At 37.6% G+C, this 15,460-nt stretch overlaps 1 protein-coding gene across 2 annotated transcripts; it reads right to left on the reverse strand.

The window, feature by feature from the left end:
• Positions 1-3,477: 3,477 nt before the first annotated feature.
• gipc3 (GIPC PDZ domain containing family, member 3) lies at positions 3,478-14,950 on the reverse strand. Of its 2 annotated transcripts, none has more exons than XM_044361791.1 (6): positions 14,545-14,950; positions 10,392-10,577; positions 9,807-9,987; positions 6,222-6,331; positions 5,482-5,560; positions 3,478-4,496 (listed from the first exon to the last, which is right to left on the reverse strand). In XM_044361791.1, exons 1-6 carry the CDS (start codon positions 14,830-14,832, stop codon positions 4,345-4,347), a joined length of 996 nt encoding a protein of 331 aa, XP_044217726.1. In that variant the 5' UTR covers positions 14,833-14,950; the 3' UTR covers positions 3,478-4,344. The 2 variants fall into 2 exon arrangements, with proteins under 2 accessions (XP_044217726.1, XP_044217725.1); XM_044361790.1 differs by having other exon boundaries at positions 5,482-5,563.
• Positions 14,951-15,460: the final 510 nt, after the last annotated feature.

A 15,460-nucleotide genomic window follows, 5' to 3' on the forward strand; every position in this document is an offset into this window, starting at 1 on the left:
TCCCAAGAGCGTCTAATACTGAAAACTGACTTCTGCTGATCTTGTAAAGGTACTTAAAAGTGAAAATGTTTCCATCAAAATGAAATATTGCTTAAATTTCCCTGAAACCTCTTGTACAATTTCCAATTTGAGACCATGTACATATATTCTATGTATTCAAGGTTTTAATGATGCATGCAGATCAAACCAAACTTTCAAGACTTTGAAATGTTTGGTTACTAACTTTTTTTCAGTATCCCTAAAAGGGATCCTCTGTTTCACCCTGCATGCTTGTCTGGAAAATGAAGTGAAGGCCAATGAGGACGTGATTGTTGTAACAAATGAAATCTTGAATATAGGCACAGACCATGAAAATGCAGTGTTGATATTGTCAGTCGTAGGAAAAATCTTTTTACTGTCAATTTCAGAAATGAGACCAAAAAATGTTCGATCAATATTTGTTTGAGATGTATTATGTTGCATTGAAGGTGACAGTGTCTGCATACATAGTTTGAAATCCCTAAAAAAAATAATGCCTCACATTAGCTGTTCAGTATTACTGATATAAAAGTCAGTCATTTAAGTGACAAAGTGTAATTGTTGTCTACAGAGGATTTAAGTTGCCTGCTGTCTTTGATAGTGTTATATAAATATATCACATCATTATAGGAATATGTTACTTGTTTTGTAGGTATTTCACTTATCACTCACTGGTGTAGTGTGGTTCTCCTAATTTCAAACCCTCCCACTGAACAGTTAGTTCATGAAAATTTCAGAAAGCATATTTTCTCACTTACCATTATTATGCCGAGATCAGACTACATGATATTTTTGTCTTTCATGATGGTCACCATGTCAGATTAGGCAATCATAGTGCCATAAATTCTTGCCGTGTCTTGGTCAGGAGACTGGCAACACTACAAGTATGACCCCAACCAATCAATATTCACAACTTTGCGGGAGTTCATAGGTGGTTGGGAAGGAGGGTCAAGAAATTGTCAATCATGGCTACAGAAGCGTGCATGTGCGATGCTAGTCTTGTGTTCCAAAAAGAAAAGAAAGGAAAAACGATTGTGGACCCGTTCCTGGGTGTCACAAAGAGGGCAGTGTGGGCCGTCTATCCTTCAAAAAGAGCTTCAGGTAACAAATGTGTTAACATATCAGGAACATTACATAAAGCTACCAGGCTCACTGTATGTAAACAGAAGGTCTCGTGGACGAAAAAATGATTGGGATTTGGGAATTGTATACTCTTGTAAATGAAGATACAAAGATATGTTTTAATGTCAGGTGGTTTCACAATTGCAATAACTGAAGTGCTCTCTGGTGCACACATGTGAACACCGACACAGAAAGTCAAAGAGGAGATGAGCCGCTGCTCTCCCCGGTATCTGGGACACTAAATACGGCCCACCTCGGGCCACACAGTCGCTGGACAGCTTTGACTTTCTGTGTCGGTGTGTACATATGTGCGCCAGAGAGCACTCTGTTATCCTATTGGTCAACGTCAAGAAACACATTGTAGGAGATGTCACACTAGGCAGGAAAATACAAAAAAATCTGACATGCTTGACTTTTTGTTGGGGTGTCATGGGGCATCCCAGATGCCACATCACTGTTCATCAATTATGTCTCACTACACGCCCCATTCAAAGTCAGGCTGAATTTGTGTAGTCTGATCCCGGCATCAGTGTTAAGCAATTAGTTTTATTTGCTCAGGTTTTGAGATAGCCACATCTGGGATTTCTATATTGGAAATAAATGGCAATTAGTTTGTGCTGCTAAAGCCAATTTTAAAGTGATATGTGACTGAAACGTGTCTTAAAGTGAGAAAATATGTTAAGTGAGAAAGGTTAAGTATAAATAAGGGTTAGTGGGAAAATACTTGTTTGTGCTGATCCTTTAACAACAGGCTTATTCAGTTGTCTTGTTTGTCTTTGAATCAAGTGAATTATCAGAGGAGTTCAAATGTATTGAAGTCCAATATTTCCACCTGGAGAGAGTACTGGTGTATGTGTTTGCCTACCTTGGTTTCAAGGATATTACTTGTGCGAATATTTCTTCGATGTAGATTTGCTCAGGGGGCAGGAGAATTCAAAATAATTGCAGCTTTTCAGAGCACAGTTGGAATAAGAATAAGCGTTGCTAACCAGCAAGACAGACACAGGATAGTATGGCTAAATTGCAAATTTCAGTCCATAATGAATCAGTTTCCCTTTCATTTTCCTGTCTTTTCTCCAGGCCTCAGTCCAGTGATAGTAAAACTGTTATAATGTCTGCCTCCAGAGCATCTCTGCCTCTCAGAGTTTATGATAACAATAAACAGGAAGTGTGGATTTGATTATGTATAGTTGCTACATAATTCAAATCCAGTCTGATAATTTGTCCAATGTCACCACAACAGATTTAGCTAAATTGTAACTGTGAAAATGAAGTGTAAATGTTGAATGTCTTTGATTTTTTTTAAAAATGGCATGTGATTGTAAATAAAGGAACAGTAAAATGCTGAGAATCACTGATAAGGGGCACCCTGGTGGCCTAATGGTGCATACCATATATCCGTGACGTCCACGGCTCAAATCCCAGCCAGGGGACCCTTACTGCATGCCATACCCCTCTCTCTATCTCACTGTTTCCTGTCTCTTTGCACTGTCTGTCAAAAATAAAAACTAGAAAAAAATCATCTTTAAAAAGAAAACTGGTGAAATGGGCTTTTCTGTTAAACTCACAAGTGCTTGACAACTATGATTTCAACCATTTTATTACAATTTTACCATTTTCAGGTCTTCATAAAGAGGTGCAATCATATACAAAGTGTCAAAACAAAACATCACTTTCAGATAAATACTGATGTAGCTAAGAACAATCTTGCCAGAATGAGTGAAATCGAGACACATTTTGAAATTTGGCAGTTCATTGTTGACTTGCTTGCATGTAAACACAGATATGTCAAAGAATATGATTTCATACCTTGTTTACATTGTTTGGTGAGCGAGAAAACGTATAACTGTCAAACCCCAACATGTATAATAGTTTAATGCTTCCCTCTTTTTGCAGTAAATAGCCCCAATGCAGGGACAGAAAATGAGAGCAGCACATCAGAATTAAGAACAATGATAGTGAAGTATAACAACTACGACTATTATATTTACATTCTGTCTTTGAAACAAACCAGCAAAGTTTTCTAACACGTGGCAGAAGTGGGAAGCAACTGAGAATATGTCAATATGAAGACCTTCATTTGTTTTAGGCAAAATCAAGGTAAGGAACTCAAAGGGAATGGTTTATATGCACGCAAGCTAGCTTTATTTTCTATTTTTATCATGGGAAATTATGGGTTGGGTTCCTGTTTGTAATTACCTTTCAACTGGAGATTGTCACATTTACTTTCATTCTGTGATGATTACATTTTCAGAGAAAAGACCTGGTTAATGCCTTCAGATTATTATTAATATTTGAGAGTATTTAAATTGAAATGTTTTAATAACTTTCCTTAAATTGAAAAAAAAAAAACTTAGCCAATTAAAAAAAAAACCTGCTTGCAAAAATGTTTATATCATTTTTACACTTAATGATTCTTTATATGTCATAAAATATATCATACATGCAGATTGCTGGCATGAATACCAGTATTATTAGCGGAGAAGTGATACATTCTGACTTTCAGATGGATCAGAAATGTGGCTTTGTTCTTCTGTTTTTCTCGGTAGCTTTTCATCTGAGGAAAAAGGTTAATTGCAGCTTATCTAACTTCCTGGATTCTAAGATGACTGACTAATTGTTCAGTGGTTTGTACTTTTGCACTGTTTCCTGATAGATTATTTACATATCTTTTACATGAGGGGCTACAAGTATCGAGAATGAGCCATTCAAAATTTCATAAACTTTTTTTTAAAGTAAATACCAATTATGACGATATTATGGAAGTGGAAATATTTGTTATGTATGGGAATAAGACTGTATTTTGGTAAACAATCTTATTTTACCATCACAATTTTCACTCTGAGCAAGATCACCAGCTAAAGGCCTGCATAATAAACATAAATTTCAGCATTTGATTTCATAGCAAGCAACTTATTTCAAAACTGCACTGCAATTTTCTATGTTATGTTTATTTACCATAATAATGTAAAGATTTATCAAAATCTCAGTAAAACATGATAATGTGCCTACAGACAGACTGTTCAAAAGGAAATGGTTGAATTAATTGCAGTCCCTGTCATGGTTTAAAAGTAAGTGATTGAAAATGTATGCAAGGACTGAGAAGGCAACTTTAAATGCTTCTACGCTGTTTGTATTTTTCAGCTGGATGTACCAGGGCACAGAGCTCTCGCTCTCTCTCTGTCTTTGGTTTACAGTAATTACCTAGATTCTGCCATTCTTGACGTCTCCAATAGCTCCCCAGACATCAAACAAAAACACATCAGGAAAAGCAAAATCTCCCAGAACCGAGTCCAAGGCTTCTGCAAAGTCATCAGGGTTCTTTTTGTCTTTGCCCGCTTCCACAATGGTGGTTGCTGCAGAGAAAAAGGGATACACACATTTAATTTTCTCTGATTTTTGTCAATAAAGGGATAACTGTGGGTGACTCCCCAAATGAATTATATTGCATTGGTCTTTTCAGTGTCAGTTTCCTGGTCAATCAGCAAACCTGATGAAGATATGTATGACAAATAAAGAAATGTGATCTCCAGCTGAAGGCTGTGTCAGACAATTTGGATCAGCTCTCATTAATACACTGATATGTCCTCAAAAGGAGTTTGTATGCAAACCAGATTTATATCTGTCTTACGTTATCTGAGTGTAAGGATGACCTGGATGCTGATGTATTACTGTATATAGTGTATACTGTGCTCAGCAACAGAAATTTGTTAAAAATCATTCTGTAACTGACATAAAAGTGAATCATATTCGGTAAACATACATGTTTTTATAGGATCTATTCCAACCAAACAACAAGACTGAGGATCTGATTGAGAAACTGATAACCTGCTGGCCTTGAAAGTCTGAGAAAGGGCAAGCTCAAATCATAAGAAATGTTAAGTAAGCCTATGGTATGTGTCCCACTCAGATTCCTGATTGTTCCCGGATGTCCAACAGGGAGAAGACGCCCTTCTGTTTTGACACACAATAAATTCATTTTTATTCTTCATTTTCAACTTCCCCCACTTCCTCCACTAACAAACATTCAAAACCAAAAACTGTGAGAAAGGAGGAAATGTGCATCAAAAATAGTCAAGTATACTCCATCTATCATAGATGATTTGTGGTGATACGTGAGGAGGAATTTTCCTTTGCTTTGTCTCAGGGTTGAGGTGAGTCTATCCCAGCTTGCCAGAGAGAGAGTGATGCAACGCAGACAGTTTGCCTGTCTATTACAACCCACTGTGACCACTGTAACCTCTTTGTGAACATCCATTCAGCACTAGCTCACTTCCCTTTATCCAAACGTGGGCAAAAAGATCATTTTTTAATGACACATGTATTAGTGTGTGGTCTTACCTAGCTCTAAATCCCTGATGCCCATGTAGCTCTCTAGCAGGTCATCCACTTTCTTGGTGGCCTGTTCCTCAAACTCATTCTGCTGGCAAGGAAGACAGGAAAATACAGAGCTGTTTGGAATTTCACCGGTGTTTATGTTCTAAATATGGTGATGGAACATGGAGCAAAACATGTTAGAGCCAAGAATGTCTTGTGCTATTATTTTATGACTTGTCTTTATGTTATATAAATATATCAGTTTATAGATGATTATAAAAAAAAACCTCAGTGAGAGGTGTTAACTTCCTCTAAGTGAAGGAGTCTACAGGTCAACATCGCAGCTCTGTATAATGTGAAACATCCTACATCAAAACGAAGGAAGTGAGAACCACTTTGTGTACAGGGTCAACTCCACCGATGCTAAGAGACATTGTTGGGTGGGGAATAACGGATATTGTGTGCTTGTTAGTTTATGTGTGGCTGAGACCAACTAGGGTTTCTGGTTCATTTCAGTTCAGGTCAGGTCATGTTAGTTCTCTATTATTCAGCTTGGGAATTATGGTTTTTATCATCTGCACAGCACAAATCAAAGGGTGTTCAAGACAAGATAAAAATGATATAATCAGCTATAAGAGGACATTTCTGCAAATTAATAAAAAAAAATACATGAGTAGGAGTAAATATGTGCATGGAAACACGTCATTATCTGAGTACATCAGGAAGTTAAGTGGTCATTGTCCGGCAGAGCATGTGAAACTAACCACTTCCTGAACTGTCGCAGCACCCTTGGAGCGAAGACGCAGAGTCTCCCTCCCGTTCACCATCTTGCCCTCATTGGATTTTGGCGCTCTGGTCCTCATTCCGATCATATCTAACCACACACACAGAATGATATAATTAATCCAATTTGAAGAGACAATCTGTGGGATTTTTATCTACTTACTTGTGACATGTTTTTACACAGCACTGTACTTTCTAGTGGTCACCTGTCTCTTTCCACATATGATATTTAAGTTTCTGCAGGTGGCACTATTTAAAAACTCCCACACATTACTTCCTACACAACACATATTACACAACACGTATTTACCTTGGGAAGAACACATTTAGCAGAGACCAAAGCAATGCGCTATAATTCACATTTCCTTGTTCTGATGTGTGCACCGTCATTTTTAACTGGATAGTCTGTTATTCATGTTCAGTTTACCTGAGGACACCCCACTACTGTTGCTAGTTTCATAAAATATTGTTTAAATAAATGATGTGTGATGAAGTGGTGCAAATCCAGTGTATATTTTGCTTTGATGTTTCCTGTGTTTCATCCTCTTCGAAAGAACAGTGTTGGAGCCAATCACGTCGTCATGTTGCTATTATCAGTGTGTTCCTTAGTAACAATTTAAAAGTTCAACAGTTCCATTAAAGGAAGAAAATGAGCTCAGCATTAGACTGAATGTGAGTCATGGATTTCTAATCCATCTGTTGCCCATTTAACTGGTAAGCCTAATACCTTTGTGTTAACAGTGAAGTTGGCTACTGTAAATCAGCTGTCACAGGAAAATAATACCACATCATCACTGCCCTTATATGACATGTAGACATGATTCTCAAAGAGCTATTTTAAAAACACAAAACCCTTGGGTCTGTGTGAAAATACACATCTCTGCTTAGGATTATGCACTACTAATTCCAAAGGAACCCAGTAGTGCCCTGGGAGAGGTCAAGGGTCAACATCAGCTATGTCAATCAGTGCTTGTGACTGACACTCAGGAAACAACTATTGTATGTAGCTACTCTTTAAGTTACTTTGTGTGGTCTTAAAACCTGACAGTCAAACCTCTATTAAAGCATATTTTCTCCACTGCTGTATGTGTAGGTGTTTCTCCTCCTCACTCACAACTTTCACCAAAGTGTTACACTTTTCTCTTTAAATCAGGGATTCAAAGTTCATCACTAGGATGTTGTTTTGCGAGACATGCAGTATACAATCGCTACTCTAATTATGTTGTTGGAGACAGCAACGTTCTCTTGAATTTTTAATGTAAATTACTGTTACTCTGTGTATCAGCTAGGATTCTCTTTGGCTAATATTTAGGACATTTAGGACCATAAAGATGATATAATCCTATTGGCACTCCCACTTTTCAATGACAGCTTTCTTTCATTAACATCAGTCGTTGCATAAACAATTTACTAAGAGATACTGATTGTCTAACAGGAAGTCAGTTCGCCGGTCATGGATTTAGTTTCCTGTCTGATAAGCAAGGTTGTCGTCAGCTCCAGCCCTATTCACTCATAGGAGGAGACTTCCTTCTTTCCTTTAAATGTGACTAAAACAAAAGCAATAAATAAGGCTCCTGTTGCACTTTTGAGTGGACTGACAGATACATATTTTTTGGAAAGGAAAATGGAGAATGACACCGTCATAGTGAAAGGGACTGTCCCTAAATGAAAGGTCAAAGGTGCAGTCAAAATGCAAAATGTGCTCTGTGTAAGAGGTCATCATCAAGAGGAAGTTGAAACAGTTAGTTGATGTCACCTAATAATTAGTAATATAATAGTAGATAAACTTATGAACCTGTTCAGCCATTTTCTTTCCTGGCAGATAAATGGCTGACATGTAAATGAAAGTGGCTTTGAAGCTCTCCAGCAACAGGAAAAATTCAGCAGGTACATTTGGAGCTGTCTCTCTCTCTCTCTCTCTCTCTCTCTCTCTCTCTCTCTCTCTCTCTCTCTCTCTCTCTCTCTCTCTCTCTCTCTCTCTCTCTCTCTCTCTCTCTCTCTCTCTCTCTCTCTCTCTGTCTATCTCTCTCTCTCTATAAGTGTAATGATCATATTTGACTGGTGTTCACACTGTTACATACACTGTTGTTGACCATTTGTTTTTAGGGCTTGGTTTTGGGGTTAAGGTTGGTTTAATGGTTGGGGTTAGGCACGTAGCAGTTGTGATTAGGGTTAAGATTAGGGCAAGCCTGCAAGGAATTATTGTAAGTCAACATTGAAGTCAACATTCTCCAGCTGTTTAAGTGGTCTAGACAAACATGTGTGTGTAACCCAAACCAGGATGTTTCTGTGTCCCTATGAAAGGCTAAGTTTGTTTCTTTTCTGCATGCAAATACATGCTCTACAGTATCCAATTTTCAAAGAGCTTTAGTTTTTCCTGTGGTTGCAATGAGATGGAAAATCCCTCAAAGCCTTTTTCATTTTGCCTGTGCATGATTGGAAATGAAAATTCATTTCAGTAACTGAATTTGAGGAGTTGATTTCCAAACAACTGCATATATCTTTTTTGAGAAAAGTATTTCCCAACTACTTATTTTCTTCCTGAAATATCAAAACCCAGTCTAAGAAAAATAACTTTGTTTACCGACAACCAAAAAGATTTATTTTCTTTCTCTGTAGTGCTTACTCTAGTCTTGTCACCGGTGGCACTTTTCATATTATTAACAAAATCAAACCCCAACTGACCCATACTTATCCCTGCACAGCCGCTTTTAAACATGTACTGTCACACAAGATTCTTCTGGCTGAGGCTTAACAACCACCACTGTAATAGTGGTCAATTAATTGTAGCTGCCGGGTCTAACAACTTTTCCAGACTCGTTGGCAGATTGACAGTAATTTCTAAACTGTTCCTGTTTAATCTTCATGTTTATTAAGGAATGTTGAAATCCATCTACTTCTTTTATCTAACTGTGGACAACAGAGCGGGGCTTCTGGTTAGTTCCACTTAGATGTTGGCGCTTTACCTTGCATGGACACTTTTGTCATAAAGAAAAATCACCTGGGGCAGCTCTTGGCTCTAATGATATTAAATGTCAGTGTTATGAATCACAGCCCAACAATTTAATGCACACTACTGATTCTTAGGTGTGCCAAAGAAACAAAAGGATAACTTTCCTCTTTCTCATATTCTAGTGGATTTGCCTTCTGGTTCTCGAAATCAAGAGTCCTGCTTGTTTTCATTTGAACCATGTTAATAGGATTCGATTTACAGTATACCCAGGGATGCTTTATGAATAGTATTTGCAAATATCTTTTCTTGTTTTGCACCATTTGTTTTTCCTGCTAGAGGGTTGTATATTTAGCACCAAACCAAATTCATTTAATTGGACAATGTTACCTGAAAGCAATTCAAAACATACCGAAACAATAGTTGGTACTACAAGGTGAACCCTAACTACCTGGTATGTCAGCTTTTCGAAAACAAATAATTAAATATTATTATGTTCTCTATTATGTTCTCTTTAAACTGCCATTTTTAATACTGAAGGTTTTGTGCTGTATTCCTATTTTCCATCTGTTCTGCCACATGACTGTAATAGCTGTATCAAATATTTTCCACTTACCAAAGGCTTTCTTGGGGCCAACCAGACGGAGAGTGAAGGGTATGCCTCTCGGCTGCTCTTTTAGCATCTTGGCAACCTCGTAGTGCCGACACCCTACAATGCTCTGGTCATTGATGGCCTCGATGTGGTCACCAACACATACCGACTTCAGTCGGTCTATGGTGCTGCCTTCCTTTATCCTCTGGAGGAAACAGATTGAAGTTGGAGAATGTGATAGTTGAATTCACCCTTTTCAAAATACATTTTCACTTTGGAAAATAAAAATCTAAGAGTTTTCATTTAATATTTCTTCTAATGTGAATGATCCTATAAAGGTATTTTCGAGTTAAAGAGTGCATGTAATGTAAATCATTATTTGAGTGCTACAAACTAAACCCTTAATCCTTTATTTGACAATGAATTATAGATAATTGCTTTAAAGTAGCCTCTTAACAAAAAGGACTGAAAGGTTAGACTCTAGAGGCTCCGGCTATTTCACTGGAAGTTGTCCTGGTTATTCTTCTACAGCAAAAACACAGAATTTTTCCATTGCCAACAAGAAATTCAAATGAGATTTCATGACAATGTCAGTTCACTGCTCTTCACCTTAATGAAAGCATATCCAGCTCCATTGTCTGTGATGGTGAGGCCTAAGGCGTCCTCTGTCTTTGTCACCTCCACCTCCTTGGTCTCCCCTCTGACGTGGGCGAAGATAAAGTCTTCCAGTCCGATCTGTCCCCCCAGTAGCTTCTGCATGTCCACTTTATGGGAGTTAAGGGTGCAGAAAAGGATCTGAAAAGCAGAGATGGACCAAATGTTTTGTTGTTTCTATTATGAACATATGCGAATCCAATATCATGAAAGTGAAACACCATTAATACCCCCAAATATAAAATAATCCAATATAACAGCACCACACACTATGACTCCAAAAGATATCACAGAATTTAATCAACACTGGTGTGACATATAGTCAATAAAAATGAACATTATGAACTTTAGAAAGATATTATCTAATATTGCGATACATGATATGACACCAACACTCTACAGTAAAATAGTTCAGGTCTCCGTAATCCTTTCTTTTTACAGTAGTAAAATCACTGTATGAAGAGCATTTGTTGTATAATACTAAACACTATATATAAAAATATTAATAACTTACATCTTCAATATATCTTTACAACTGGAAGGTTGAGGGTAAGCATCTTTGTTGAAGAAACAAAAAACAACTAAAACATTTTCCAGTGTCTCTAAAAAGATAATGTAAATGGCAGCTGAGAATATGAAGGAAGGAAATGATAATGGCACTGATGGAAAGTTAGCTTTATTTTAGTAGTGTGCCATTTAAATGGGGTTATAGAAGTGTAGTATTGATTAGCAGCTTCCATGAACACCACAAATACTCTTTTGAGACATAAATATTTATGCATTGTTGCATTAGAAAAAAATGCTACCCTACTATTCAAATTAATGTCAGTTATATGGCCAAAGAATTTACTTCAACTTGTTTTTGGTGTAAACTATGAGTGGATACAGTTGTTCATATATATAGGCAGATCATCTGTGGCCTTTTTATAAAAAGAAAACATGTTTTGGAAGACAACAGTAATCCCTTGCTTATTTCCATTACATGTAATCAAAGATGATTATACAGACAATATTACAAGGTGACTATGAACTTCTGTTGTAATCCTGTGACATGATGCCCTGGTGTTTCATTTTCAGCTTCCATCATTTACAGTAAAAGAAAATGTTTCACAAATATCTCTAGCTGTGCTGTATATAGATTGAGCAGCAGAGGGCGATAGAGCCAAATAAATTTGGTTTGGCAAGTGTGGCCATTTTGTTATGAGCTCATCCATGAACTCATTAAGAGGTTTTGTATATTTCTACATTCAAGCCTAAAATTACATTAATAATATAACAATAATAATAATAATAATTTTTAATGCACAAACAAGATACATTTTTTGTTTGTTTCACAAGTGAAGTGCTTAAATAACAAACAGTTGTTGCTTTTAAAAAATACAATAAATAGCTGTCAGCAATACACATTCAAGACAATTGCTTTTATTCAAAAGCGTGTCAGAAAATAAGTAATCAAATGTGACCACATTTCAGGATCATAACATCTATTATAACAGCCATGTATTATAGCATATGTGTCTTAAAGAGCTGCATTTGCACATTTGATATTGCAGGATTAAACCTGTGACTCTGATAACATTAAGATCTCTTCCAACTATAGGCTACTCTGCTAACATCCTAGTCACAGGGTATTTCTTGGAAAAAGTTTTTTTTTTCTAACAAAGTTTGTTTTAATGCAAGTGCTTACTTATCACATTTAGGGCTCCTTTATAATTTATAAATATAATTGGCTTTGTTTGTACAATTTCCTGTGTTAAACTTTCATTTGGAGGCCTAAAGTTCAAGTTCAAGTTTAACTGTGTAATCATAACGGAAATTCAAGATAACCTCGGTCAACTGTTATCTGACTTGGCGCAGTTCCTGTTAGATATTGCTCATAGTGATTCTCTTGGCAAGTACAACAGTCTGACTGCGGTCCAAGGTCTTGCTGTGTCATCTAGCTGTAACAGCTAGATCTGTATGCTGCTGCTTTTCAGTCCACAGGAGGTCAAAAAACAATTGAACTTCTCACTATCTCACTATCTCATGTTTTTTTTTTCAATTAAACAACACAGAAAAAGTCAGTATAAATGTTTAAAAAATAATAATTTTTACTATTTATTGTTACATAATCATTACAGTGAGAGGCTCAAACCATTGCATTGCTCACTATTAATAGTAATCTATCCAATGGGTATCTAAACTGTTTATTCTTTCAGGGTGGCTGGAGATTATCCCAGCACAAACTGGACAGTCTATAATCCGAGTAGGGCGCCAAACTACCACAGGGCTGACACATATAGACAGACAAATGCATTCAAACCAATGTATAGTTTCCAAAAGTGTCTGAGAGTTACATACAGAATGTGTAAACTCCAGTTGATACAAGTGTCAAGTGAATGTTTAGAGTGCAAATGTGACATCAAAGATGGACGTTAAACTGTTGTTTAAGGTACTGTGATATCCTAATATGATATCTTAATGAACATCAGTCGACAGTTCTTTCTAAAAAAAAATTTAAAAAAAAGAAAGAAATAGAAAAATATTAAGCACATAGCATTTTGGAAGGCAGTCTTGTGTAACATAATGAAACAGTCCAACCTGAAAGATACATGCCTGGTGTTTTCCTGATAAGATTATCAAGGTTAGCTGCTATGGAATGTACATAGGAAAGCCACATGGTGGCCTTCATAACGGTACTGATAAGTATTAGATAAGGTTAGTGTTGAATATTTATTGTTCTGTTGCTGGATGTATTACCATAATATACAGGAAACCGCTGCAGAACAGCGGTATACATGCCGATCATCATATTTACTTAAAATTTGAATTGAGTTCCAATGTTTTTATAGTTTATCGTGTTCATATAATATTGATCTGCACATACAACAGACTGCATTTTAACATTTCAGACAGTAACTTGCAGAGATGACATGTAAATATTCTCAGTCATGATTTATTTTTCAGTTCATTATAGTAAATTTTATACGTATCTGCAAGCAAAACATGCACAAGCACAAGACAGAAAATTGATTGACTGTGAAAAGCCTTAGTTTTTCTTAAAATTTCAATTTCCCTCAACATATTTCCTGATGACTTTCCTTGTTGTGTCTATTTCTAGCTGCTCTGGACAAATATCATCTAAATGTTTGTTTGAGATACAAAAATTAGGTGTATCCGGCTGATGACTCTTTCCATGATAACTACACGGAAGTCTACCTCAGACAACCTGTGTGTTGTGTTTATCACTGAGCATCAGGCTGCAGTATAGTTTGGCTAGCCCTGACCTACTAAAGATTTAGTGAGAACATTTCATCTCCCAAGGATTCTGGCCTTGTGAGCAGCTGAAAACAGCAATTTAGATCCTGTAGCGCTATAAAGGGATAGTTTAATCCGATAATGTATAAACATTTTGGAAAAGCCTATTACCTGAAATACATTATTTAATGTGTCTAAAGCACAGATAATTCAGTGAGTTGTTTCAAAACAGAAAGCCTGCATTACAAACTGAGGACAAAGGAGTAAAAGCCTCTGCTGCTTTAACACTAAATCACTGGTGTGCCATGGTTTTTACTTGAGTTTTTGACTATTTTATCTTTGGTATTGTTTGAGCTAAAATGTAGCACTGCTAAACGTAATGCTGATAATTACAGAATCTAATTATTTCCAATTAATCAGGAAAAAAGGTACAGTATTTAGCGGTAATTGTTCAAATGGATTGGAATTTTCATGATATTTGCAGCAGTGTGACTAAGCCCTCATTATCTTTTCTTGTACCCTTCTTTGTTAATTGAGTAACTTTCAAAGATAAATTCTTTTCCATCACTGTCAATTATCGTGTGTGGTGTTTACTGACTACAGAACATTATAATTTGTCTCCATTATTGATCCTGGTCAAGACACAGATGAGTACAAAGTCTGGCAGACAGTAGCGACGGCAAATGATCTTCAATATGGTATCATGGAAACCAGCCTAGAGTGGAAACCTAACACCTATTTGCAGCTGGCCTACCAGACAAGAAATGCAAGGGAATAAAGCAATTTTTAAATTTTGATTATTTTCAACGTAACTTTAAATGCCAGTATGTAATCATGTTGCATGCATACTGTAGCCAGTTTTGTTTTGTACCTCTGAGGGAGAGATATTGAACACTTCGGCAATCTTGGCATATAGCTCCTTGACGTTGGTGAATCCATGGATGCGGCCTGTGGGACTTCCATGAGCCAGCTGGGTGTGAAAAATTAGCCTGGGTCTTGGGTATTCTGGTGGCCCTGGTGGTGGTGGTGAAGGAGGAGGAAGCGGAGGCGCTGTGGGCTCCGCACACCCTTGATTTTGGTTCTGGGCCTTCTCTTCCTCCATGGCCTCAGCCCCTGCTGCCTTGGAGTCCTGCGGGCTCATAACCTCCCCGTTCTGCATCAGCCCCGGCTCAGGTGTGTTCCTCCTCTAGGAACCCTGGTGGTGCACTGCTCTGGCAGAGAGAGCAACACTGTCCTTCCCCCTGCTTAGCCGACCAACCACCCAACCAACCAGCCGCCCAGAGCTTTGGGTGAAGAGCGCAGATGAATTAGTGATGAGAATAGCCTAGTAACAGTAGCTGGAGGAGGCCAGCCAGACCCTACTGGGTAGAAACCCAACACCCCTTGAGTTGGGTTGTATGTGTTACACCTGAGCCTCTGGCAGCTCACGCATAGAGAACACAAACAAAACACATCAGGTAAAGGTTTCTTTTTAAACATGACACGGTTAAGACTCTAAGCCCCCATATCAGTCAAGCTGTGAGAGATGCTGAACACACATCCTGATCCTGAATGTGTGAACATCCCTCTGAAGTGTGAAAATGCCCAGCATATCTACAAAATGATTTCCAAAGTGGGCCGCTCAGAGATGGCCGCAGACAATGTCCCAGTGTTACAGGTAAGATGATATCTTTGGGTCAGCAGTAAGGTACCCCCCCCCACCCCCACCCCCTCTCCTGGCTTCACTGAATGGAATAGCCTGTTGCTGGGGTGAATCCTTGGTGATGACTGACCTTTTTGACCCCACA

The sequence above is a fragment of the Thunnus albacares genome, chromosome 9, assembly GCF_914725855.1.
Source record: "Thunnus albacares chromosome 9, fThuAlb1.1, whole genome shotgun sequence".
In the NCBI taxonomy this organism is placed as follows: domain Eukaryota; kingdom Metazoa; phylum Chordata; class Actinopteri; order Scombriformes; family Scombridae; genus Thunnus; species Thunnus albacares.